Genomic DNA, 25,493 nt, shown 5'->3' on the forward strand with positions numbered 1-25,493 from the left:
GAGCACACCACACACCAGGCTAAGCTGTGCCCTCTTTAGCTCAGATTTAATTCCGACTAACATGATTTGAGGCCTTCTTTGAAGGGTACACGTTTACCTTATAGCTATTAGCAGCTGCTATGCTCTCGAGTATGCCAGGGAAGATTTGTTAAACATGCAGTGGGCTGTTTTTAATGCGATTTGCGCTGTGATCAAATGGTAGTTCAGCACTCCAGTCTGGGGCTTGCCTGCAGAGAAGCTTGGGTAAATGGAACTGTTTTATCAATTAAACACTTGTTTTTGATGGACAGGCGGAGAAAAACAAGATTATTTGTATGTTCACATTTTGTACTGCAAAATTGTTTGTTTGTGTGTGTGTGTGTGTTTACTGTACATGTGGTATATTTGAGTTTATGTAATGGTTTTAATGCCCGAGATGCTCTGAGGATTTTATAACTTTGTACAACTTGCGGTATATTGAATCAGATTCATGTGTCAAATATAAAATATGTTATTTTGCCACCTGGGTAGTACAAAGTCTGTGTAATCAGTGATTACGAGTGGACATCAGGTGTCCTGTCTCCTTCCTCCCTCACGCTCTGCACCTAATGTATTTATTCGCTACCTTTACCTAAACCAAGCGACATATCACCAGTAGTGAGAACACGTCACTGTGCGACAGTGAGAATGGGAAACTCCATGTGTGTTCCTTACAAAGCGTATTTTTTAAATGAAATCAAACTGTGTAAAGATACTTTTGTTTTATTATTCCATATACTTTACTGGTTATTGTTTATCCAGACCATTATATGCCCAGTTTTGTATTTCTAATCCTACTGGCCTTCACTTATATAGGGATATTGAGCATTCTACTGACAGCTTTGTTCAGCTGTTATACAACCACATTCGTCACTCATATACAATGTGTCCTGTGTGTGTCAACAAAGTCAAAAAGTCTGCAAGTTGGCACTGAATATGTGTGTCTGTTTGTTTATCCTTGATATGTCGGATGGATAGATGTGTTGATGACAGTATTCCTCTAAAGAAAGGGTGAGAGAGAGAAGGAGACAGACAGAGTATAGTTGTTGGCTGACTGCCCTCCCTTCAGGGCTGGTGGGAGGAATAAGGGGCATCTAGAAGAGACGGTCTGTCTGCTCTTGTCAGGGTTTGGCCACTACTTGGTTACCTGTCACTCTGGGCCCATCTAAAACACAAACACAGTTCTTACTCTGTCTCACATCACCCTTCCTTCCAGATCACTCTGTGTGTCCCATCAGTGACCCAACTCAGATAGAAACTGAGAGAAAGTGAGAGAAGCACCAGACACTGGTGTTTATCATCACTGAGGACCGTCATCTGCTATAGAAAAAACCTGAGCATGAACAAAAATTGCTGTTGGATGAACTTAGATCTTTTACTTTTGTTGGCACCATAGCTGAATTTGGAATACATACCAGCAACAAGGAAGATGAATTTAGTGTTTGTTTGTTTTCCAGAAAGCTACTTTCAGCTGCTCCCTTATTCACCAAGGCTTGCCACAGCACGTATCTCTGCATGTTTGATTTCGAAGGGTTTACACCGAATACCCTTCCTGATGCAATACCAAAGGAATTTGTGTCTTCTCCTGGAATTGAACTGGTGATCTGTTGAATGTGTAAACCACTACACTGTGGAGAGATTTCTTTTTTTTCTCCATTTAGGTTGTGATATCAATAAAACCTTAGAAGCAGCAGCTAAAATTCTGGTACAGTTGTGCATTTTTGCAGTTGTTTATAAGAAATACATATTTGAATTATATCTTTATCATACATTATAGTGTTGTGTATATAGATAGACTGTTATGTTTATCTGTGCAGCTTCTATTTACTTAAAGTGTTATGAATTCTTGAATTTCTGAAAACTTTATTAATATTTTCTTATTTCTAGTTGATGATACACACGTTGATGCCAGACAGTGTCGTATGAATAACACTATAAAAGTATATGTCATTCTTAATTACCCAAAATAATTAAAGCCCAAGAGCGCAGATTTAACAAGGCTTTGTTTTGTATTTACTGCTTTAATTTCACTCATGGGCTTTCCTAAATTCCAAGATAAGGAAGTGTTTTGCCTTTTTTTTTTTTTTTTTTAAGACTACCTCTTAAACTTTAGTTCTTTGATAAAGATTCTTTGAGAAATCTCTTCATAGTCAGCGAGGCAGCTCTGGGGAGAAACATGTCAACACAGGAGAAATCTTAACTTTCATCATTATTTAAGGAAACTTGCTGCATTAATCCGTGTCTCTGCCATGCCATTAGCTGTGTTTTATGTTTTTATTTGTGTGTGTGTTGAACATGGGCGCATCCCTTCCGAGGGTGCTGCTGAGTGGTAATGGTTGTGGCACTGTGTGGGTGCGGGTGGGGGGAAGGCCTTGCGGTCTCAGTGCTGATGGTGGCATGGTGGTGGCATTTGTCAGCTTGCTTCTTCCGCTTGGGCTCCAGATTGACGTCTTGTTTCTTGGCCCTGTTCTATGGCAGGCTAAAGGTTCCCCACTGAAAAGGTCAGACACTTACTACTGTTTGCTTAACAGCATGTAACAGTTCCTCTGAGGGGGGAACGACCGCACAGCAAAACAGGCCTGGCCACGGGATATACTCCTAGGCTCATCACTTTTAGCGCACGTGTATTGAGATTTCAAAGATTTTTTCTTTTTTGTATGTTTGTGTGAGTAAAGCGTGTTCATGCACTAAAGCGACAGAGCCTTATGTGTTTTAAAACAAAATATACACATAAAATATACATTTTTCTAAAATATTTCTGCTAGCCGTTGCTATTTATCATACTTCAAATGAAGTATATCACATATACACACATAAATTAATCTGAATATTTATGATTTCAGTGGATGCTGGTTTTAGGGACAACAGCGAGTCTTGTTTAACTGTCTGTGCGGTAACTGGTGGAAATATATGTATTGCATTCATGCGTGCATATATGTGCAGACGCTGGCTATTAACCGAGGGGAGAGTCTCAAGATTTTGACAGTGAAGGTGAACATCCCCGACAGGGTGAAGAGTGACTTCACTAGGTGGTGCATCAACAACAGGTCAGACACAAGTAATACACAAACACTGTTACACTCACTGACACATGTGTCTGCCATGATCATATGATGTTTTGTTAAAAATTTTAATACAAAACTGGAACTGTAGAAGGCAGAAAGTGTGGCATCTGTTGTTGACTTTAAGATTTTTGTACAAAAGGCACAAAACTGAACATATGATACCAGTGCTGTATGTTTTGTGGCTGTTTTTGCCTGTGGCTGAAGTCGGTAATAGAAATACTAAGAAATGGCTGGAGAGTCATTATTGCTTTTCAAGAGGACAAAAATGAAAATTTAATATTTTTTAATACTCCAAATTGAATACAATCCATTCATTATTTTTGACTTATGCTTCAGGTATCTCTAAATTAGATTTTACATTGAGAAATTATTATTAGCAACAATTCTCATAATTTTGAATATTTTCTTAGTATTCTTTTTTAATATTAGTTTTGGGAAGCATGAGTAGCACAGCACTTTCCTAGGTAACAGCAACTTTTGCTAATTCTGTTTTTTGCCACTCTGAAATAGCCATTTAAATAATCAGTAAAATAGAAAAAGAAGCAAATAGCAGTTGTTTGTAAGTACTATTTGTAAAGTACGCTATCCATTTTTAAATATATATTCTTAGGCATCTTGTAAGCAAGGTAACAAAATGTTACTCTAATGATAAGACGTATTTCTCATGATTAAAGGAGTAGTTTCCTTATGTGCCACCAAATATGACAAGCAGAACACTCCACCTGGTTTAAACTATAATAAAAGGTTCTGTACAGATTGGGTTTTTGATGACATTTGCAAAGCATCTCTTGGGAGCACAAGAGTCAGTTTGCAAAGGCACATTTGCTTTGACAAAATACGTTAAGCAGTAGAAACGCCTTGCAGAAGAACACACTCTTTACCCCCACTGCTTTAATGCAGGTGGAGGCCAAAGACATTTGCAAAAGAAGAACTTCATGCAATCATTAGGAATGCAGTGGAGGATTCATATAAAAGGCTTATTCTTCCTTTCCTCACCAGGAGTTACAGGTAAGTGGATTTTGGATTTTAAAGTGTTTTTTCACCCAATATCAGTTTTTCCATTTACACCATGATCCTTTTTTGATCCTTTCTCAGTTTCTCTTTTGTTGATGTTGTCATTCTCTTCTTTAACTTATCTATTTGTCTCTATCTTGCATTTTCTCTCTTTAGGACTAAGCTGACGAGTGCAGCGGAGAAGGAGTCAATCGCCATGTTTGTGCGCAACCTCCGCCAGCGCCTGTTGGTGTGTCCAGTGAGAGGCTGTGTCATCATGGGGGTGGACCCTGGCTTCAGACATGGCTGCAAGCTGGCAATTCTCTCACCTACTAGTAAGTAAACACAAAAATGTACAAAAGTGGACTCACTGTCAGCTATCTCTTGGTTTTGCAAGTCAGTGTATAAAAAGCATACTCATGTACCTACACAAATAATACAAAAAATACATTTTATTGCTAAAGATATGATGAAATCACATTGATGTTGAAGAAAGATGGAAATATAAAGGCAATTTAGAATCGGAGAATCCCACAGATTTACCCAGGGATTCAAATCAGGGCTTTGTCCTGGACTTCGGTCTACTGGATGTAGAGCAACAAATGTTTTTGAGTCGTTATCTGACTGGGAGACAAAGCCATGAGCCACATCCATTTTTGCTGCTCAAAAAGCATCTCTAAAGGCTTTTTGTGATTGTAATCATTGTAGCCCTTTCCAAAGAGCACCTTTGTCCATTAACTATAAAGGGAATTGTATTTTTACCCTTTTACCCTAAACCTTTTGAAAGTTTTGAGTACTGCAGTGCATTGTATCTCAGGAGAACAGCTGTGCCAAGATGGTTTGTTTTTAGTTAATGCAATTCATTGTCATATTTTAATACAATAACTAAGTATAAATTCACGTCATTGCTTTTGCCAACTGTATTTTATCACACTTTTTAAGTGTCCTTTCAAATTTATGACTAGTGAATTTTTATTTCCCTCGTTTGTGTCTTGTGATTTCTGACACTTGTGCTTAATTCCCTTTGCTATTGATAATTCAAACCTGGATATACATAGCAATGGCACACATTTCCAGTTGTTACTGGGCAAATTATGAAGCCAAAGATTTTTTCTGAAAGGTTGCCGTGTAACCAGGCACCACTAGATTTGATAGAGCTGGCATGAACCTGGTGGGTTTATTTTTTTGTGTGCACACAACTATGTGTATGTGCTGTGTCCATTTTACTGTTTTTTTTTGACATGTCACTCAGTGGTTGTGCCCTCAAACTGGCAAGGGATTGCCCCACCCTCTGGGTTACCAGTTGTGTGGCCAAAAGTCATGCTGGCACACTTAAATAGTATCAAATACCGTGTGGTGTGGTCACAGGTTTGTGTCTCCTGGCTCACATCATTTCACAGCTTCAGATCTAAACTTCTCTTTTAATGAAGCAGTGAAGTGACTGACTTTCTGGCGCAGCTTGGATGGATTATAGGTTGTGTACTCAACTTAGAGGGAAGAGACATTACGTTATAGCATACATCTTTGTCTGTTAAATTCCTCTTGTCATCATAGTGACATATCAGCAATATTGTAATTTCTCTCTCTCTCTCTCTCTCTCTCTCTCTCTCTTGCTACTTTTATCTGTCCAAGGTCAGATTCTCCAAACTGATGTTGTGTACCTGCATAATTCAAACCAACCAAGGGAAGCAGAGAAATTACGCCACCTTATGACCAAATACAGGTATTACAACTAAAGAGTCACTGTTAATCATAGTATTTCTGTGCAGATTGTGTATTTGTCTGCTTTCTTGGTGTTATAAAGTCCACTGAACTGTATATTATTAAAATCTGGAGGGAACTCAAAACCCAGTTGCAGTTTTTCAGAGGTTGATGTTTTTTTCCTTAATCCTCAGTTTTCTCCTCTTCATCTTGTCCATATTAGCTGTAGTAGGGTTGTCATTGGCAATGGGACAGCATGTCGGGAAACAGAGTCCTTCTTCGCTGACCTCATCTCCCGGCGGTATTTTCACCCGCTGGATGTGTCCTATTGGTAAGGTCCACTATACTTTGGAATAGTTCGTAAATTATTTATTATCCTGAGTAGAAATAAATGCTTATAAAAGATGGCTGATAGATGACTCTCCAGAGGGCTGACTTCTATTGCACAGTTTAATGTTTCTTGGGTTTGCAAGATTTGCATCTTAAACAGTAACAGAAGGCTGTAAACTGTGGACCTTTAGATATTTTTGGATGGTTTGCAAGATATGTGTTTTTTTCTGAAAGGAAAATTACATAGTAGTAAGTGAAGCTCAAGCTTTATGAATCTGTGTAACACCAGAAACAAATTGAATTGAACTGGTGCTGAAATAATTCAAAGTTTAATACATATTTGCAACTGTATTTGTTCTGACTATTTTTAAAGTTTACTTTGTCTGTTGTCTTTCCTCTCTATGGTGTTTGCAAAAAACATGCCATACTGCTCGGCTAAGCCAAGGCTAACTGCACTCATGGTTCCTACTCTTAGAAAACACCCAAGGATTTTTTAGGACCAAAATATTAAAAAAACCTTTAAGTAAGTGATTCATTGAAATATCCTTGATTTGTTTATACAACTTAACTGCCAATATGTAATCTCTTTCATTATGAAAGAGGAGTAAGAGGGGAGGTATCAGCAAGATCTGGAATTGTTATGGTAAATGGTAAATGGCCTGCATTTGTATAGCGCTTTTCTAGTCCTTAAGGACCCCAAAGCGCTTCACACTACATTCAGTCATTCACCCATTCACACACATATTCACACACTGGTGATGGCAAGCTACATTGTAGCCACAGCTGCCCTGGGGCGCACTGACAGAGGCGAGGCTGCCGGACACTGGTGCCACCGGGCCCTCTGACCACCACCAGTAGGCAAACACGGGGTTAGTATCTTGCCCAAGGATATTTGGCATGCAGCCAGGAGGCAGCCTGGGATCGAACCACCGACCTTCTGATTAATGGCTGACCTGCTCTGCCACCTGAGCTACAGCCACCCCCATAGTATTATGATGATTAATAAGTTATTAAGTTATTATGATCTTGGTACAGAATAAGATTAACAGTGGGGGAGAACAGTGATGAGAAGTGTAGAAGAATAAAAAACAAAAAGCATTATATGTGTGAGCGAGAAAGCAGGACACAGATGCAGAGTAAGACTAAGAGGAATGTGTCCTCCAGTGAATATTGTCCATTAAAGCCATCTGGACTTTGTTACGCTTTGGTCCAATTAAAGAGACGCTTTGTGGTTGAAGTTGTGTCTGTAACCAGGCCCAGTCCAAACTTAAGAATATAACAGCACAGAACCTGTGTCCAAGCATAATAACCACTGGCCTCTCCCTGCTCCATCTCGCTCACTCTCTACTGAGTTCCATGTGTGTTTGTTGACTTGGGGTTAGAAGTGGGACCACAGCCTAAAGTGACTTTAAGTGATATGTGAATGTCTATGTATAATTTTTTTTTTCTGAGCACCTTGGAGTTCATATACACACACACACTTCAAAGGTTGTGCTTTTGGTATAATAGCCCATATTTTTTCTATCATGTTACATTTTCTGTCGTCTTTTTAGAACAGAAACAGTGAAAGCGAGGCGTTTAGTAAGTTAATGTCCACTTGATTATTTTCCTGACAGACGGTTTTTCTTTTGAGCACCTCCAGAGCAGCTAAATTTTACATCTTGATATAATGCCTTTCTTGTTCATTCTTTTGCTGCAGCTGTTTGGCATTCACACTTTTCACAACACAGAAGAACCTTTGGATGTCTGTTTGATGTGGTGATAGCTGAATGTCCTGTATTACTCAATGTGATTAATCACATTTGAGTACGCAGCACATGTGTAAAGAGTCTGCCTTAACTTGGTATGGTTTGAGGAATAAAGGCATTTGCAAGTGTGTGAACTATAGAAGAACAGAAAGCTGTTGTTTTGACATTAGTTATTGAAAAATGGTTGTTGTCGTCCAGAGATAACATCTTTCCAGAATCATCTGGTCCTATATCTCACTCTGGTTTCTTTGGACAGTTGATGAATAAGATATGGGGAAAAAAAAGATGTTAAAATACAGTCTGTTTTTTTCAGAATTTAAATCTACATTCTGCTCTTGCTGCTCTTCGCTCCCTTCTCTCTCAATCTGATTCTCCTTGGTCCTTGTTTTACATTATGTATCCCTTTCCTGACTTTCCCTTCTTAACTTCAGTTGAACATTCTTTGGCCCTGCAGAATCCTTTTCCTAGATTTTCAAAAACTGCCCATACTTAAATAGTGGTTCGTTCCAAAGTGTTAAAACTCTAGGATTGGTTCAGTATCAGTATTGCACGTACTTTGGGATTTAGAGTTGTGGTCATAAGTTTACATACACACATCATATCCATAATTGTTATGGTAATTTTGGACTTTTAATTATTTTTTTGAGCTGTTCTTTTCCCAGCGTGAGGTGATTGGATAACATACATTTCAAGTTAGAATTTATTTTTGATATTTTCTAATCCACACAGTGTCAAATGTATACTTACGTCCCCACTAATATTTGGTTAAATGTCCCTTAGCAAGGTGCCTCTTGACCAGATGTTTTTGGTAGCCATCGGCAACCAAAAGGCATAACTGTGGCTGGGTAATTTGCCACTCATCTTAGCAGAATAGGTAGAGTTGATTTAAATTAGTTGTAATTTTTCAATTGGGTTTTTAACCCAATTGACTGTGTAACTGAGATACTTCACATTTATGTTACAGCAGTTTTATATCAATACACTTATTTCTGCATGTTTTTTATTCTGTCGTTCCTGCTGCATGGAAAATCATTCTATGCTGGATGAAGTCATTCTCCTGGTACAAATGGAAAAAAGTTTTAGGGGTGGGGAAATTGTATAGCTAGCCTGTTGGTTAATATACTAGTTGTCAACATTTATTGATCTAAAATGGATTAACATCCTAATACCTGCTGTATTAGTAATATGTGTTTTTCCTTAATACTCCTTTAAGATATCTGGTTAATTGTGTCAAATTTGACAGAAGCATCTCTTGAAGAATGACAATGATTGCATGGCTGATTAAAGAATAACTGGCCTCAAAGAGTGATGGTTGTTTACTGTGAGGGTCTCACTCCCCTGCTGGTTGACCCACAGCTGACCCTGACTTGCTACTAAGACATACTCATTACTGTGACCACAAGGATGATGACAGTGATGTAGAATAGCTGTGTAGCATCAGAAACAGTAGGGATCTTAGTGCTGGCTGTGTATGACCCCAAAGTAATTAATTGACCTATTTTCTTGTATACTTAGCATGTTTGCATGAGCTTTTGTAGGCTGACGTGATACCAAATTGGTGCCCAATACTTTTTGCTTGACAGATGTAGGAAGGTTTTTAGGAATCCGTAGCTAGCCAAATCACAGTGGTGGAAAACAACCAGGAAGACAAAATAGTGGTTTCAGGGTATTTACAAAGTGAGTGACTCTCCCTGTGTTACCATTGCTATACCTTTAGTGGCCCTTGTTTTTCACCCTGCTTTTTTTGTCATCTGCTGCTAGTTATGATGCCATTACCATTTTAAATAGAATCAGTAAAAGTTTGGCATTACCAGTATTTTAATATTTTTACTAGAATACCATTAGAGGTATTAGGTTGGGCTGGCTTGTTTGGCTCTGTGTGTACCTCTGCAAACACATGTGTTGGTAATTAGACCTCCCCTCTCTTCTCTTTTCCTCCACTTTTTCTGCCAGCTTTGACTGTGCCGTAGTTCATTAAAGTCCCCGGCCTCATTTGCACCGTCTGCTTCCTGTCTCCCTGTGAGCCTTCATTGTGTCACCACCCCCACCCTTCACCACCCTGTCTTCTCTACTCGCCTGTCTCTCTTTCGCTCTCTGTCCTTCTGCCTCAGTGCTCAGATGGAATGACAGCCAGAAATGGCAGCCTGCAGGACATCCCTACTTGTATTTTGACTGTGCGTGTGTGCGTGTGTGTGTGTGTGTGTGTGTGTGTGTGTGTGTGCATGCAGTTTTCCTTGCCTTAGTCCTGTTTAAGTCTAACTTTCATCTTCCGCATCACCATAATGCTTTAGAAGTGTGGCCTTTTCCAAAGATGGTGAAAAAAGTGCACAGATTTGAGTCTTTGTCTGTAAGACTGTCATTTTATGTCATTTTGGAGCTACAGATGTGAAAGCTTGTTTTATTCTGTGCAGCTGTAATAGTCACCCCTATTTGTTTCCCTGATAGCGCAGAAATGACGTACAATGGAGTGCACGGAGTAATTTCATTAGGCCACAAAAAGTACACAGCACCATTATTAACATATATGTAGTTCTTTCTGATTTTTTTAAAGGTACAGTGTGTAAATCTCACCATATTAGTAGATTTCAGATTGCAGTCAATTGAATTGTGTTTTCTTACCTCTCCCAATTCAAGTGTATAAACCTAGCTACAGTGGCTGATGTGGGACAAACAACTCTAGCTGGCACTGCAGCCTGTCACTTCGCTGTCTACCTCAGCTGTCAATATACCACTTTCCCATGTCTATTTGTTTCTGGAACAAGCTGCAAAACTTTGTGAAAGGAGTCCAATAAGAGTCGATGAGTCAGTGAAGCTCGTGTCCAGGGTTTTCTGTTCGTAATCATGATGTTCTTGCCACTGTTCGCTGAACTTAGTGAAACAATAGATTAAACATTGTTTTACAGGGACACTTGGTGAATAACTATGTGAGAATGTTATCAAGCTGTTTATCAGAGGGAGAGTGTAATTTGCAAGACACTTGAGCCTTACATTAGCTGGAATAATGTTAGCTTATAACCAGCTGCTGCTGTTTAGCTTGCCTACTGTTAGTTTGTTTAAGAGATGGTAGTGTCGGATGTGTTATCTTCAGTGAATAAGTGACTGCAAGAATATCCAAGATAGATAAGCATATTTATTCACATTTTCTAACTTTAGTACCAGAGATGAGGCTTAAGGTGAGGAGGGGGAAATGAGGGAGGAAAGAGCATGTGTGGAGGGGGAGAAAGACAGAATGAAAAATTGATGATGTAAATATAGATGTCCAAATGTTAAATACTTATATATAGTTTGAACGACCTATTTGTGATCTTTAAATATAAAGTTACTTATAAGGTGTACAACATATGTGACCGGTATCCAGCCATATACATAAAATGCGATTATGCAGAATGGCAATGTCCGTCTTGTCCACATCACTTTGTTAGAAGATGTAATTACACACCAATCATTGTATTTCTATGAATACAACATTCTTTTTTTCTGATAAATAACCCCGAAAGCTACTTACTGTACCTTTTATATGAAGGTGATAGGCACATATGCACATTGCACTACTCAGTTCTGCACTTACTGAAAGTCAAAAATATAACTTATTTGTATATACTGCCTATTTAAATATAACGTTTATATTTTTGCAAATTTACTTGTTTGTGTGCACAAACTTGGGCAAATAAAAATGATTCTGATTCTTTAATAATCACAACTTTAGCAAATTCAAAATGGAGAAATACTATCACAGCAATTAATCTTTTCATTATTTTATGCTTTCAGCTGTTTAATATTCTGTAATTCAATAGAGAAAAGCAACAAATCTTCACATTTGAGAGGCTGGAATGTGAAATTAACCAGTAGTGATTATTAAAATTGTTGCTGAATAAATATTTTGTTGATCGGTTAATTAATTTTTTCAGCACTGATTTGCTCTCAGGATTTTTTTTTCATAATAAGCATATGACATCATAAATATTTTAGTGGGTTGATGCTATCATTGTGGCTATACAAGGCTTTTTTTTAACAAAGGTAAATTGAACAAACTGCCTAAAATGTGCATACTTGTGTCTGATTTCAACATCCTCTCCATAATAATTTAGGCCTAGTTCTCTTAAATTTTGTTTTGTTGTTTTTTTTTTTTTTTATTTAATGAAAAAGATGGTGAGCGAACTTGGCTTCTAGTTGACCAGTTAAGCGGATAATCTCTGTTATGTTAATTTATATTTTATTCAAATTATATAAAACCTTTTATATTCAAGAGAAGATTGTGAGTTTTGACATAGTACAAAGACGTTTAAGGAGTATATACTAGCATACAACTCAAGGTTATTGAAACAGGATTATCATTAGAAAAAATATATATTTAGATGTTAGCAGTGGAGGATTAAGTATGACAGCTTTTAAGGACTTCAGTGTTGCTTCCTGTATTTTTCTTTTCTTGTCTTTGCCATGTAAGAATTATATCACACAATCTGGTTCTTCATAGTCCTATAAGATTCACCACACAGTAACCTTGCATGATTAAGCTTGAACTATGCCTCTATGGATGACCAGTAATCTGCAGGAAATTATACAGCATGAGGTAATATTAAGCTGACAAGGTTTGTCTGTGGCGATGATGACCCTCACTGAATGCACATTAGGTTACTTGCCATACAGCTGTGCCTGGATAATGTTAAGACCTCCTGCTGGACATCATTCTGGGACACATTAGAAGGAAGCTCCAAATTTCTGACTTGAGTAAACTATTTTCTAGGTTTTAGGTGACCTAACCAGAGTGCATCTGCTCTGATTGCCTGGGCATTGTCATTAACACCTGCTCTTTGCTAGCTCACTGCTCAGTATGTGTGCGTGTGTCTTTCTTTCTCCTACTTGCCTGGCTAGAGCAGCTTGACCTCAGCTGTCATTGTGCTTTAACACTGATAGAGCATGCAGGCTTTGTCAAAGCTCACAAAGGTGCACAACACGGACCAGACAGATGCTCGAGTGGAAATGTTTGTGTGTTGGTGTGATGTAGCGTTGTGCTTGGTGATATGATATGTGGTCTCTGTCACTTTCGTCAGGTGGTTTCCAGATTTTTGTGGGGGAATCTTACTGGTAGGAAAGACATGCACGCACGCACGAATGCACGTACGCACAGTGAATTGGACTGAGGTTTACAAATGACAAAAAGCTGAGAGGGTTCAGTGCAAAAATATTGTGCTTAAATTTGATCTGCAAGTCAGTTTTAAACACTTCCTGTTTTCACAGTGTTACGATTGAACTGCGATACATTTACCGTTGCATTTCACTGTTTTGCATGTTTTGGGCTTTGAGCATTAAGGCTAACAAGTTGACAGTGTTTGGCTGTAATAGGTTGATGTTATTATATCAGAGGGCAAGAATATGTGGGGTAAGGTTAGGGAGATCTTTGGGCAACTGTGATGATACACACGCACTCTGACCACTGCTAAAGGCAAACAGAAACGACATCCAATTTCTTGACCACTTTCTCTGTTGCTCCTCAAGGCAATGGGATGACTGACCCTCTTATCCTTTTTCATAAACACACAATCAGATCCTGCGGGCCTACATGTCACAACTCCAACCACCGGTCCTGTTGCGTTGAATAAATGACCTGATAAATTGCAGTGTGTTAAAATAAAATCGTTTTTTGTGGTGCTCTGTCGTAATAAAACTACTTTGTCTATATGGTGACTTTTGCTACAGTTTATTATAATTGAATCTCTTTTTTTGCCATTTCTGACTTGTCGTTGAGCTGTGGGTTTTGTCAAAGTTGTACTTTTAGTTGATAAAAGTATTATGACGTTTCTCTTTCTCGTGCTAGTCATTATTTTTCCTTAAATGGTTCATTCTGTAGATGAGATTGACACAAGCAGCAGAAGAAAAAGTCAAATAGCAGTGTCTAATAACAGCCTCTGTTTGCCCTGGCACACAGGCACGCTTACAATAAGTCCTTGACTGTCTTGCCCTCTGGCTCGCTCCTGTTGGGATGAGATCATTATTACTTGCTACTGATGGACCTGGAGGAAAGTGGTGGAGACTGTATTTATGACTGTATGTGGGTGCGGGTATGTGTATCCCCTGTCATGTCCTGTGTCCAGGCATGCTCCCAGGGCCAAGCTGAGAGAGTGATGAACATACAGTGGCAGGACAAGCGATGACTGAGTGACATCCAGGCACTCAGGCCCCATTGAAGGTTGGATAGGAGGTGGTGCAGAGGGACAGATGGATTTAGAGGCATGGAAAGGCTTCAGCTTGGCTTTGGGGTGCATCTTCATATTAGAAGAGGAAAATAAACCCACGGGTAAACAAAGAGGTTATGTCTTTGCCTTAAAATTCATAATGAATTGAGTCTGATGCAGAAAATGGTGGAAGTATTGAGTAAACATTTCAGACAGGAGAAAATATAACGTAACAAATTCTCTTTTAATACTTTGTGGACAGGTTGTGGCTCGTGGGGTTGAGATGTGGTTGTTTTAGCTAAATGTTTTTGAACAAAACCCAAGTTGTGTGTTAGTGGAAAACCTACAGGTCAGAAGAAAAACATTATCATTTGCATTTATCGTGATTATTTAAGGAACCTTGAGAGTTTCAACTTAAATACATATTCTGTATATTTGTTATTTGTTTAACCTTAAAAGGATGGGTTAAATAAATAGTTTAGTTAGTTGCAAAATGAATGTGTATTGTCTGTTACTATGTATAAAGTAGAAATGCATTCATGTATTGCAGATAGTAGACATTTCTTCTAATCAGTCACAGTGTTACCATGCTTTTTTTTTAATGAAACAAAAAAATATGAATTTGATATGAATTATGATGGCATGACTTATGTGTTAATAATTGTGGGATAGCTACTTTCTACTTTTTCCTTGAAACCTTTTACCCGTCAAAGTGTGAAAGTCTAAAGGGCATGAAAAGCACTGTGACATCTGTGCCCACCTTCTGTGCTCTTCACAGCTTTTTCATTTGATCTCGTTTGCCCTTTCTTTTTGGCACAAAGCAGGAAGCTTTTTGTTGCTCTCTTTCTATTTCATCCTCACGGAGCTCTTGGAGATATTTTGCTCTTTCCATTACTGAAGTAAATGGCTTGTAAAAAAACAAATAATTCAAGCAGTATTGTTTTTTGAAGGTGGTTTATTTGGACTTTTTTAGCTTAACATAGTCACAGATGGTTTGGGTTGGGTTGAGGACTTGGCATTTGCAGGTGGTGAACAGTAAATATCTGCCACTTTCATTCTGAGGAGCCACAGGCCTGTCGCTCCTCCCACCGTGCTCACTGGTGGCCAGCCTCGGTCCCTTCTTCCCCACGTTTCACCCTAGGGCTACACGGTTCCCTACAATAGTCTTGTGTGACAAAAATGTGTGATGAATGTGTGTGACATGCCATGTGTGTATTGCGTGTTTGCATGTGGTTGTGTATGCTTTTGTGTATGACACAAGTGCAGGCCTTTCCTGCTACCAGATTGACGTGAGTGTCTGTGAGGCTTTGCTCTTTTCAGACATGCCTCACACTGGCAGTTGGAGTTTATGTGTGTGTGCGTTCGGCTGCCTGCCTTCTAGCGCCTCGAAAGAGACTGACGGCCTCTGACACCTGCCATTTGGACGCTTTTCTCTGTGAAAAATGTCATTGTCTTCAGAACCGACGTGTGTGTGTGTGTGTGTGTGTGTGTGTGTGTGTGTGTGTGTGTGTGTGTGTGTGTGTGTGTGTGTGCGAGAGAGAGAGGGAGAGAGAGAGAGTGCGATATGGCGCATCCCTCAATTTGTCTCCCTCAGGTCAAGCTTTGCAGCTGACTGAACAATGGAACGAAGCTGTTTGAGCAGCTGGGACAGAGAAACTTACTGTGTGTGTTTTTGTGTGTGTGTGTGTGTGTGTGTGTGCGTGTGCGTGCAAATTTATTTTTGGGTGACAACATCTGATGTTACAGCTCATTCTGAGGCAATAAAATGAGGCCAATCCAAGTATCCTGAACACAAACACAGTTGCTGGAATAGAAAACATGGTCCAGGTTAGACATATTTGGGCAACAAAGTTTGCGTTCTCTTTTCCTTACCATATTTAAGTAAAGCAGTAAATAAGAAGGTTTCTACTTCAGCTTGACTGGGTATCATTAACACAGAGAGAAAGGTATTGGAGATCAGTACCCTTTGCTGCTTTCTTTTGCATATTAAGCAGCAGATTGCAGCCACCTACACTCGCATTCTATATGGGATCTCTTTTAAGCAAGTGAAATGCATGCAAAGTCTTGCTGAATTCAAGTGACTGACTTTTGGCAGTTATATCCCTCATCTTCATTCTAAAAAATATCTCTGCTTTGGATGTAGGTTTAGGTTAGTTGTCCAGCTGAATTACAAAATCAGTGATTTCAAAGGTATTAATCTTTGCAGCACACAGAATGCTTTTTTAAATTCATAATTTCTCCCACTGAAAAGGCTACATCCAGATAAACAGAATCAGTTTTGGGGGATTTATTCATCAGCATTTGGTCATATTATGTATTTTACACATATATATTGTATATATTCTTTACTAGGCATGTTTTATTTGATTTACTCTCTTAAGTGACTGCACCTGCTGGTAATTGACTGTGCGCGGACTGTTGGTGCTACAGCTCCTTTAAGTGTGAGAGGCAAAGCACTCCTGTCTACTGATTTTTGTTATTGATTCCTTTTATGAAAAAAGCATATAATTGGTATAAAACGTTCCAAAATTGGCAACAATTATGTGAACTGAAGCATCTCAAGTGTAAGGGTATTTCCAAATTAAAAAGAGAAATATCAGACTAGTGAAATATAAAACCATAGGGCCTAAACAACAAACATCTAAATAGACAGATATTCAGTTACAGCATCTCTTTCTTCAAGTTGTTGAGTTGGGGTTTTGTGGCTAATAACAGTTCTGTTTTCTTGAGGAGTAGCAGGATGCCAGTCATTGTGTGTGTGTGTGTGTGTGTGTGTGTGTGTGTGTGTGTGTGTGTGGACCATTGAGTTTGTGACTTTCCCCCAGGAAAGGGCATGGCTAAAGGCAAGTCTATATTTATGTTTGTGTACAATTAAGAGAGCAAATGAACATGCGAGTGAACGATATCCCTACAGGGGCAGAAATCATTGCTTCACACCAAGAGGCAACCACTGACTTTGTATACAAAAGAGAGAGAGAGAGAGTGTGTGTGTGTTATCTGTCCATTCATCCACCATCCAACCACAGATGACCTTCTGCTGGCTGCCAGGGCGATCCCCTCACTATGGCTGCAGTCATAGATGCTATGGCGATGAGGGCTCAGAGCTGTATCTATGACAGTGGTTACCCAGATGCCCCAGCAGCAGCCTTAATTAAGTCAGACGTGATAGGGGCTGGTGGCCTTGCTTTCTTCTCTCACCCTATTCTCAACTTTCATATGTCCTGTGTATGCTTCATTGTACCATCATTTTTTTTTCACTCTGTCTAGAGCATCTCTCTCTCTCTTGTTGTAATTTTTCTTGAAAAACAAACGGTGTAGGTGCTACACCTCATTGACCTACCCACTCTGTTTTGGGGGCAGAGAGAGAGATCAGGGTTGGGAAATACACATTCATATGTATATAAATACATATATAATTATTTGGCCCTTTGCATTTGCTGTTGGAAAATTGAGATTTAGGTATAGTGAATGATTTTGTTTATATAAGCGAAATCTTAATCTGGTCTTAATCTGCATTACCTACCATGTAAATTTGTGTCTCTGCAAGCCTGCATGTTTCTGCGCGAGCCCATGTGTGTCAGGTTAATGACCAGCTTTGCTTTGACCTCCTTGAAGGTCATGTGCCATTGCTCGTTAGTAGTGTCACCATGGCGATATGTCAGCTGTCAGCGCGATGGATGGGAGGTTAACAAAAAGAACAGTGTAATGGAGAAAGGGCTGAATAAAGATATTGGGAAGGAGAAAGAAAAAGGGAGGGTGGACAGACAAGTTAATTTAAATGCGATTCTCATCAGACGGCCTCTGCCACTCCTCATTAATGAGATACTTATAATTGGCAAGATTGTTGTAGCAAGGTCTAGGCCTCTGGGATAGTATATGTGCACGCGTGTGTGTTTGTGTGTGTGAGCGCACTATGGAAGACCTTAGTTTTGGACATAGGGGAGGGGACGACCCTCTTGTCATATTGGTTAGCCCTGAGGGAACTCCCCCTTCTTTCTTTCTCCAAGTCCCCTTCAAGAGAATAGGACGACTAAACAATTTGGCAGTTTCATTTGTGTGTCACCAACATTAACATGGGTATCAGTGGCTTTGTTGTACCACCATCTTGCAAGTGTGGTGATGGATGATAAGCAGCCTACTTTAGACTGAATGCATTAACAGGGAAATTGTATAATTCGTAGCATGTTAACCTTATATTGCCAGGAATTTAATTATAAGATATATATGAAATATAACAATGCTGGAATTGTCAAAGACCTTGACTTCAGTTGAGTCGTTAAAAGTTTATTTAATGGTTAATTATGTGAAGTATTAAGGCAGACTGTTGGTTTTATTTTCTAACTTTATGCATAATTCTAACGATTTTCTTTCTGCAGCAACATGTAAATGGATTTTTTTTTATGTTACTTAAATTTATAGATAACTGGGCAGAAAGAAGAATTATATTACTTAGGACTTAGTTGAAACTTGGTATGTCTGACATCATGTCTCAGTCCTGACATGGCTTTGGAAAATGTGAATGAATGCAGCATTTTGAACTTTTAATTGTATTTTGATTACATTAACAGCTTTTCCTTTTGTTCCCTAGTGATATAGACCTACCCCTTTGACACTTATAATGCACCAAAGTATTTAAGTAATAGATAAACTAATAAAACTAATAAACTAATAAATTACTAATATGTTTGTCACTTTCTGTTATATAAATTTCACATTTTGTTGTGAATGAACAAAAACTTTTCGATTTATAAATAAAGGACAGTCTGTAAAATTATTTATTTTTCTGTAATTTCACACATTTATCACGTAGAAAAATGAAGCGTGCTGTTGAAATTCCACTTCTTTTTGTTATGTTGAGACATCTCAGGGATTAAATGTTTAGTTATGTTTCTTTACACTGACAGAAAGAGAAGTAGCATTTCTATGCCTCACTTAAGATTAAAATAGGCTGTGTGTAGCTCACGAGGTTAAGTGAGTTTGACATCCCTTGTCTATAGTAATACTCTATAGAGGCTGGCAAACAGTGCACCAAAACTACCACTAGATGGCAGAAGTGCCACACGATTTGCTGTAAAGAGGTTCGGTATCTTACTACTGAGTCACACTTTCTTTTGTGAGAGTTCAGTGTGGAAAAGTGACCGTACTCTGAATCATATATGCAGAAAAATGTATGGCTGTGAATTTATAGTTGCCTAAAGTGCATACCATACAGTGGGCAAATTGACTCAATCACCCAACTGACTCGCTAACTTCTGAACATGTTAAGTATTCATAGGTACATGAGGCAGTGACTCATACATGTATTTGGAGTGCAAGTTGTTTTTTTACACCTGCTGCCAAGTGTCAGAATACTTAAAGGCATTTGAAAGACTGTAACTGAGATCTTAATGTTAAGGGTGCAGGACTACTAGTCATGATGCTATTTTGGCTTGTCATGGCTACAAAGGGGGTAACTAGAGTCAAATAAAGTAACTGTTTTAAGGACTTTTCAAGTACATTATTAAAGATGTAAGTCATGTTTAATTATGATGATGTCTCTCAAGTAGTAATAGCTGTTTTAATTAGTTTCCTCCTCCCTCTCCTTAACTCACAATTTTCTCCCTATGCAAACCCATCTTTCTCACCTCTTTTTCACCTTCCCCCCGCTGTTGAACCTGTATGTTTTGCCTTTTTCCTTTGTACATCTCTGCCAGTATCTTCCCAAAGACATCCTTTACTTTTCTAACTCTTACTTTTCTTTCTTTCCCATATCTTCCCTAGTATAACCAATGAGGCAGGAGCATCCATCTACAGTGTGAGTCCCGAGGCAGTCCAAGAGATGCCAGACCTGGACCCTAACCTTAGGAGTGCAGGTACACCAAGCTGCAAAGCTTGATTGTTGTCAAGTAGCAAGTAGATTTTTCCTGGTTTAATGTGTTGTTTTTGTGGATAGCAATATGAATAAGGTTGGAAATTTGGTAGTCAGGAACAGCTGTATGTCCACTGGTTTCAGCTTCAATTTTATTTTCCACCTTTTTTTTGGTTTTTTTTTTTGCATAATGCTTTCATACATCAGTGAATTTCTGGCATTGCTTTTTGGTTCTCCTCTGTCGCCCTAACTTTGCTTTACCTCTCTGCCTCCCTTGCCAATTCTTCCTAACTCTCTGCACATACTACGTCATTGAAAACACAGTAGAATATAAAGGAATCACACTGAGTTTTGGAGAATAAATGTTTCCAGCAGACTTCCTCTATAAAAACCATAAATCAGCCAAGGCTGGATTATTCCTCACTAGTATCCTGTGGTCAGCAGCACAGAGCACTTGCAGAGAGCCATATTTATACCCATAACGAAAACCTCAAGAAATCTACTGAATTTATATTTGGATGCTAAGCCTCGACACCATGAATAACAGTGTGTGTCTGTTTTGCCTTTCGGGGGTATCTTTGCTATTGCCTTAGTCTAAATGAATGGCTGTGTAACACTGTATGCAGGGGGGTGTTTTGACTTATTACACTGATTATTGTGAGATTAGGGACACCTAGTGGAAATAGGTAATATTTTACCCATTTCCAGGGATTACTGTTTTTGTTCCACTTATTTCTGCTCCTCCCGTCTCCCCTCTGATCAGAGGACTGCTGTTACTAACTGGTTTTCAGTCACTCATTGCAGACATGCTGCATCTCTTTAAAAGTTGGCCTGTTGTAATCAAGTTTTTTCAGCTCATGATCTGATTGAGAGTAATGATGTTTGAGAGGAGTGCGAGCAGTTCATTTTCTTTCTCAGTTCATGCTCTGCAACAAAAACTGTGCAGCCACATCATCAGTGTCTCACCAGAAGGCTGGATGTCTCCGTTTTCTCCTGAGTAATGTGTCTGGCCAGGGCCTTCGTCAGTTGTTGTGCTCTTCATTGCTTCCCATTTTTGTAGTACTGTATTTGGCTCATAAACTTTCAATAAGTGCTGGAGAGTTCTGCTGGACTCCATTTACAAATAACCTCCCTTCAGAGGGGGGGTGGGGGTTAGAGACGGAATAAATGGAAAGAGTATAGGAGAGTTTTGGTGGTGTACTGAGCAAGGCTAGGGTTGAAACTCCATCCCTGTCTAAATATTATCTCAGGCAGCAGGCTCCTGCCACAGCCAGAGGAGAGAGAGGAGGACCATTGATTCCAGACATACTCCCTCTCTTACATCCTATTCTTCCCTTTGTCTGCCTTTTCCACCTCAAAGATCAGAATCTGATGCATCCCATGCAGCATACTACATACACAAAACGGTGGATAGGGCAGGAAAGGAAGGACAAATGAAGGGACAAACTGTTCCCTGAAATTGATCAATGGATGAGCAAATCGTTGGTCATAATTGTGTTGTGATGCCAAAGTTTGGGGAGTATAGCAGTTTTTTTAAGTTTTATTTTTTAAGGAAACTCAAACTACTAAAAATATTTATGTATATATTGCTTTTTCTCTTTTTAAAAATTATATAAATGGAAAAGACATAACAGTGTACGGTAACGCCCAGAGCTGGCATCCCCTTTGTCTTGCCCATGGTTATGTAAGTACACAATTGATTGGTTGTGTTATTCTTCTCCACTTGGTGTGTGCTCGTGGGGAAATGCCGTGTGTATGTGAATAAGATTATTGTAATTTTTCTCTTTGTCATTTAGAAAATCAGAAAAGACGTGTGATCTAAACCTTAAAGACTCTGTCATAAAACAAACCCAACGTTGGTTGAGGAGTATTGTGTATTTGTTTGTGTGCTACGTTTGACTGTTTTTGCCTGAGGGCACAGAAGTGGATAAATTGGTGTTTTTAAAGGTTCATGGCTCAAACATCTATCAGCAAGCTAAATGACAGGTGCAGCAACTCCAGCTGAATGCCAGCTTTAATTATTATTAGTGGGGGTGGAGGAATGACAATTAGGTTTGGCCTGCCCTCAGGCCAACACAGTAATATGCAGACAATTAGCATATCGAGTAATTACGCATACTACTATGGATTTGCATATTCAATAACTGTGAGTCAAATACCAAGTTTATGAAAAACACAAACCACGGATTCCCATGAGACGTAGAGGTATCTCATGTGTGTGTGTGTGTGTGTGTCTGTGTGTGTGTGATGGCAGTGTCGATTGGAAGACGTGTCCAAGATCCGCTGGCTGAGCTTGTGAAGATTGATCCCAAACACATAGGCATTGGAACATATCAGGTAAGTTAGCTTTTAGCTTTTCAATTGTCTGCTTTTGTCAATGAAGACAAATATTCCAGGTGTACAATAAGGCACTTATGTTTATTTTGATTTTAATGTTTCGTATTTACTTTAGTTATCAAAGATGGTCTTTTTAGGAGAGTCCAGATCAAATATTTCATACCAACAATAATGTAATCATGCATTTGCATTTCTATCCTTTCATCCTCCAAAGCACAAGTTGCTTTTTACTAGAGTTTAGGTGCGACATTTATCTTTTAGGCAAAACCAAGAGAGCAGAAACGTAACTGAGTCCTAAAAAGAAAAAGCGATGAGAGGGATGAGGAAAAAAGGCAAAACAGGCAAGCAGGGACAAAGAAGATAAACTTGGCTGAGAGCTGTGTCAACAGATGATGCTAAGGATGACTAATTCAATTAATGGAGATCAGGCATGACGTATGTTTGGACATTTGCTTTTGCTTGTTTAATTGCCGTTCTCTGTCCGTTTGTGTGCACTGCCAACTCTTTTATACTCTTTCCAGTGTCTGTGTGTGTGTGTGTGTGTGTGTGTGTGTGTGTGTGTGTGTGTGTGTGTGTGTGTGTATGAAGCAGGAGTTGGCTCAGTGTTGGTTTTCTGCATTGCGAGTGGGTATGTAATTGTGCGAGAAAGGCAATCTGAGCATTATGTCAGTGAGCTTACTGTTAGCATCAGCTATGAATGCAGTATTGTTCTCCATGTGGTCTTGGAAGAAAAGGCTATGAGGAGATGGAAATAAGTAGAAAACGGAAAAGAATGAGGATGACACAGGCAAATACAATAAGGTCACAATAAACGACTGTCAGCTGTACATGATGGATCCAGTATTAGATGCTATGTACTACAAAAAAAAGTAATAATAAAGTTATTTTTAAGGCTTTATTGGATATAGTTAAAGCAGGTAGAAGAGAGGGTGTAAACTGCAGAACATGTAGTGCTTTTTTGCAGCAGTTGTTTTTCAGTTATATTGTTAAATTGGTAGAATTCCTGTTCCTGATAAAGATGTGAGGACCATTTAATTATTGGGCAGTGATGAGAGAGAAGAGCTGATGTACTGTAAGGCTGAGTGAGTTTTCAGGTCTAGTGTTAAATTGGTGGAATTCCTCTTTGTAATAGAAATGTGAAGCCCATTTAATCACTGGGAAATGATGAGAGAGAAGAATTGATGCACCGTAGGACTGACTTTATTTTGATTAACTTTTAATTTAATTTAATTTTAATTGCTAAAAAAGCAGATATTTTTGTCATTGATGAAAAAGAATTTTTGCTTTTGGCTTAGTAAAAAGGAGACTGAAGTTGTTATCAGTTGGTTTTTCATTCATCAACTAACAGATGAGGTGCTGTTTATCTGCTGAGAGGAGGTTTCTGCTCACTAAGTCAGTATTGTACAGGGTAAATTGTAACTAAGTAATACACTGATATCTTTTATCAAGGTTATTTCAAGAGCTGTCATTCAAGGAGCGTAAGAAGCATTTTCATGTGTTGCTTTGGGTAATATTTCAGTGTTAAGAAAAAGAATTCACCAGTGGAAGAAGAGAAGGAAGGGAGGGGGGTTAAAAAGAACAGCAGAGGGTGACAAAAGTCAAAGTAAAGGAATGATGGGAAAAATTTAACATTTGAAAGTAAAAGGAGGAGGTCATATTGTTCAAATGATTGTGTGCATGGCTGTGTGTGTTAGGTCACAGGCCCGTGTCTCTCATCACGTCCTGATCTTGACTCTCTAGGGTGCTCAGGGTTCTGCACCTCCCGCTCTCAGATCATGTGACTAGGTCAACAAATGCTAATCTTACCGAGTAAATAAACTCTGGGTGCTGACAGATATGAGATGGGACATCATCTTGACCTGTGTATGAGCTCACGCAAAGCATACACACTTTCTTCCCATCCTTTTTCAGAGTCAGTATGTAATGTGTGTGCATACATTTGCATTGGTGTATACGTGAATGTATATGTGTGAGAATAGGGCAGTCATGCATGCGTTTGTTTTCTAGCAAGTTCTTTTATATGGCCTTTTGAGCTTTCGGAAAGTTTATTGCCATTAGACCCAAAAAGCATAAGGGTAGATGTAACTCTAGACAGCTGGCACAGCATGCGCTCTCTTTCTCTCTCCCTGCTGACCCAGTGAGTGACAGCTCTGAGGGAAAGACGGAAATGAGCTGAGGGCTAAAGAAGTGAGGCCCATTAAAATCAGATTGGACGCAAGTATTGGGGTGGGAACGCTGTTTTCACTGTGGATACGCTGGCTGACAGTTTTCCTTTTTTTTTTTTTTTTTGAATGCTGAAAAGCCAGAAACATGTCAGAATGAGGAGCCAGTGTCATTAGCTTTAACAGGACACTGACATTTAAAAGATTACTTACACATCGGCACAATACAGAAAACTAAGTGTGTAAACATTGCTGGAGTCTTCTGTTCTTTAATAATTAGACACTAACTTTCCTTTGAACCAGACCTCCACCTGTCAGTCACCTTTATGTAGCTATGGTCTGTTGACAGCTGGGAAATCCCCAGGGATGTGAAATGAACTACTGGAAAATACACACACACAGACGCACACTGCTGTGTAAGAAAACATTACCCGCCAGCCGGATATTAAAGAAACTGTCATTCTTCCCCTCACCTTTGTTGATTGTTTTTCTCTTCCAATTCTAACTTTTTGTAAAACTCTTCACACACCTGAACTAATGCCCTTCATCTGCCTTCCTTTAATTTCATGTTTTCTTTCAAATACTACAACGTGTTAGGAGTGGGTAATACAACCTCAAAATTATAGTGCAATATTTCAAGGAAATCTGAGATAATGATATTTATAAGGATGTAGAAAAAAAAACTGATCGCAGCTTGTAGGCAGCATTTATAAGTGTGAACAAATTCAAGGGCATTTTTTGTACGTCTTTTCTATTGAGCCACTGTCATTGATGCCATCGAAAGTGTGAATCTGTTGCCACAAGGTGCCGCCAGCAGCATTATAGTGCAATACTAGTGACACAGCATTGTATACAGTGACACAGCACAAGTCAAATGTAAGCACAAAAGTAACCTAGGAAGTGTTTTCCCTGGAAATTTTAACAGTAACGTAACTGTTTAATACTTTTGTGCAGCAGTAAGTAAAGTAACTTAATCCTGTACCTCTTCATGAGCCTGCACAATACTGTCACATATTAAAACTGAAACTGAAAACCCCTTGTGAAGAAAGTGTCTATGACTCCTTTGGCATGTTTTTCACCCTTGAATGGTAGTGCCTATGGGGCAGACAGGAGCAGGC

The 25,493-nt window shown here is 39.0% G+C and overlaps 1 protein-coding gene across 1 annotated transcript in view; it reads left to right on the plus strand.

Annotated features, from left to right (window-relative positions):
• Positions 1–25,493, plus strand: part of srbd1 (S1 RNA binding domain 1) — a 50,683-nt gene that overhangs the window by 9,424 nt on the left and 15,766 nt on the right. The window contains exons 10-16 of the mRNA XM_086259041.1: positions 2,962–3,065; positions 3,984–4,091; positions 4,254–4,411; positions 5,709–5,799; positions 6,001–6,108; positions 19,789–19,880; positions 22,131–22,213. Coding sequence (XP_086115167.1) covers positions 2,962–3,065; positions 3,984–4,091; positions 4,254–4,411; positions 5,709–5,799; positions 6,001–6,108; positions 19,789–19,880; positions 22,131–22,213 — 744 coding nt within the window. The remainder of the gene's footprint in view (positions 1–2,961; positions 3,066–3,983; positions 4,092–4,253; positions 4,412–5,708; positions 5,800–6,000; positions 6,109–19,788; positions 19,881–22,130; positions 22,214–25,493) is intronic.

This window comes from Aulonocara sp. 'chitande type north' Nkhata Bay, linkage group LG13 (assembly GCF_057382095.1).
Source record: "Aulonocara sp. 'chitande type north' Nkhata Bay isolate Kocher_YH1m ecotype deep benthic linkage group LG13, A_spYH_male_GT1.1, whole genome shotgun sequence".
Taxonomy (NCBI): domain Eukaryota; kingdom Metazoa; phylum Chordata; class Actinopteri; order Cichliformes; family Cichlidae; genus Aulonocara; species Aulonocara sp. 'chitande type north' Nkhata Bay.